Source organism: Prionailurus bengalensis, chromosome A1 (assembly GCF_016509475.1).
Source record: "Prionailurus bengalensis isolate Pbe53 chromosome A1, Fcat_Pben_1.1_paternal_pri, whole genome shotgun sequence".
NCBI classification, from domain to species: domain Eukaryota; kingdom Metazoa; phylum Chordata; class Mammalia; order Carnivora; family Felidae; genus Prionailurus; species Prionailurus bengalensis.
The window spans coordinates 150153622-150155692 of NC_057343.1; the positions used below are offsets into that span (position 1 = coordinate 150153622).

At 39.2% G+C, this 2071-nt stretch overlaps 1 protein-coding gene across 1 annotated transcript; it reads left to right on the forward strand.

The window, feature by feature from the left end:
* The first annotated feature begins 463 nt into the window (after positions 1 to 463).
* LOC122474717 (transcription factor BTF3-like) lies at positions 464 to 1088 on the forward strand. Its single transcript, XM_043565824.1, has one exon. The coding sequence runs from the start codon at positions 536 to 538 to the stop codon at positions 1052 to 1054; it is 519 nt and encodes a 172-aa protein (XP_043421759.1). The 5' UTR covers positions 464 to 535; the 3' UTR covers positions 1055 to 1088.
* Positions 1089 to 2071: the final 983 nt, after the last annotated feature.

A 2071-nucleotide genomic window follows, 5' to 3' on the forward strand; every position in this document is an offset into this window, starting at 1 on the left:
AACAAGTATAAACCTATGAGAATAAGTCTTCAACTGGTAGGAGTAAACCATTCCTTGGCAAAACAGAACACACCCCATGAGCAGTAAACCTTCAGCATGCCAAGGGCATTAGACAGCACGTTATATGGAAAAATTAATTCATCTGTTAAACTAATTAAGAGGTTAATTAGGAGACCTTCTACCAAAGATAATTGATTAATCAATGGAGGGTTATATAAATATATACATTAATATCAACAAAAATTTGATAAAAAGAACTGATAGAAAAGGAAGATATCACATTTTAAAATTTTGTCAAGGATTTTTAATTTAGAAATTAAGATTGAGACTCATTTTGTTCAATATCTTTTTTGAAGAGCAGAAAAATATATAGAATCTGCTGTTGTTTATAGATCATACAATTATATGGAAGAAAAAAAAATAGCTGCTATCTTGCTTCCCCGCATGTGTGCACCTACTAATCTCAACTGGTCCACCGAGACCCCCTGAGCACCAACCCTAGTCCCCCAAGCAGTCCCATTTCCTCTCCAACAAGATGAAAGAAACTATCATGAGCCGGAAGAAACTCGTGGAACTGCAAGCACAAGTGCGCATTGGTGGGAAAGAGCTGCTGGCGCAAAGAAGGTGGCTCTTGGAACAGCTACAGCAGATGATTAAAAAAAACAAAAACAAACAAAAAAAACAAAAAAAAAAACTTCAGTTCTCTTTAAAGAAGTTGGGGGTAAAAGATATCTCTGGTATTGAAGAAGTGAATATGTTCACAAACCAAGGAACAGGGGTCCACTTTAAGAACCCTAAAGTTCAGGCATCCCTGGCAGCGGAAACTTTCACCATTACAGGTCACGCTGAGACAAAGCAGCTGACAGAAATGCTACCCAGTTTCTTGAACCAACTTGGTGCAGACGGTCTGACTAGTTTAAGACTGGCTGAAGCTCTGCCCACACAGTGTGTGGATGGAAAGGTACCGCTTGCTACCGGAGAGGAGGGCGATGATGACTTTCCAGATCTTGTGGAAAACTTGGATGAAGCTTCAAAGAATGAAGCAAATGAATAGAGGCACCTTCTGAAGAAGATAAAACTTGAAGGAGTTACTGTGATTGCTCTTTCTTTCCAAGAAAGGTACAAAGTAAAACACCTATCTGTGGTTGGTTTAGCTCTTGAGATTAATCAGAGCAATGTTTACTTGTTTTACATAGAGATCAATTTCTCTGGACCAAAGAGAATTCATATAGCAAGTTTACCCAATAAGTTTCTTACATAATAAGAAACGACTTTCTAGACAAGTCTAGCTCAGCATCTCACCTGCAGAGGAAAACCATGGAATATTGGCTGTCAAGATTAGCTAGTCTATAGTCATACAGCCCTGCACTTGCCAGATCTCATCTAATATCAAAGGATTAGCTAATATTTTGCTATATTCAAGCTAATTCTTAGAATATTGAAGGACAAATGGAGAGCAAAAGTACCAATTAATTAGGGGTGCCTGGGTGGCTCAATCAGTTAAGTGTCCTACTGTCTATCAGCTCAGGTCATGCTCTCACAGTTCATGGGATCGAGCCCTGTGTCAGGATCTGTGCTGACAACACAGAGTCTACTTGGGATTCTCTCTCCCTCTCTCTCTGCCCCTCCTCCTCTTGCTCTCTTTCCCTCTCTCTGTCTCTCTTTCAAAATAAACAAATAAACTTAAGTTTTTTTAAGTACTAATTAATTAATTAACATTACAAATGTCTCCCAAGTTTAAATAAATACATATGTAGATATTTTCCCTCATTATTTACTTGGGGGAGGGATAAGAGAAATCAACTATAACTTTAAAATGTCTAATTTAGGGGCTCCTGGGTGGCTCAGTCAGTTGAGCGTCTGACTTCAGCTTAGGTCATGATCTCACGGATTGTGAGTTTGAGCCCTGCGTGGAGCTCTGTGCTGACAGCTTAGAACCTGGAGCCTGCTTCATATTCTAGGTCTCCCTCTCTCTCTCCCTGCCCTGTCCCACTCATGCTGTCTCTCTCTGTCTCTCAAAAATAAATAAACATTCAAAAAAATGTTTAATGTCTAATTTACTACTGGCAAA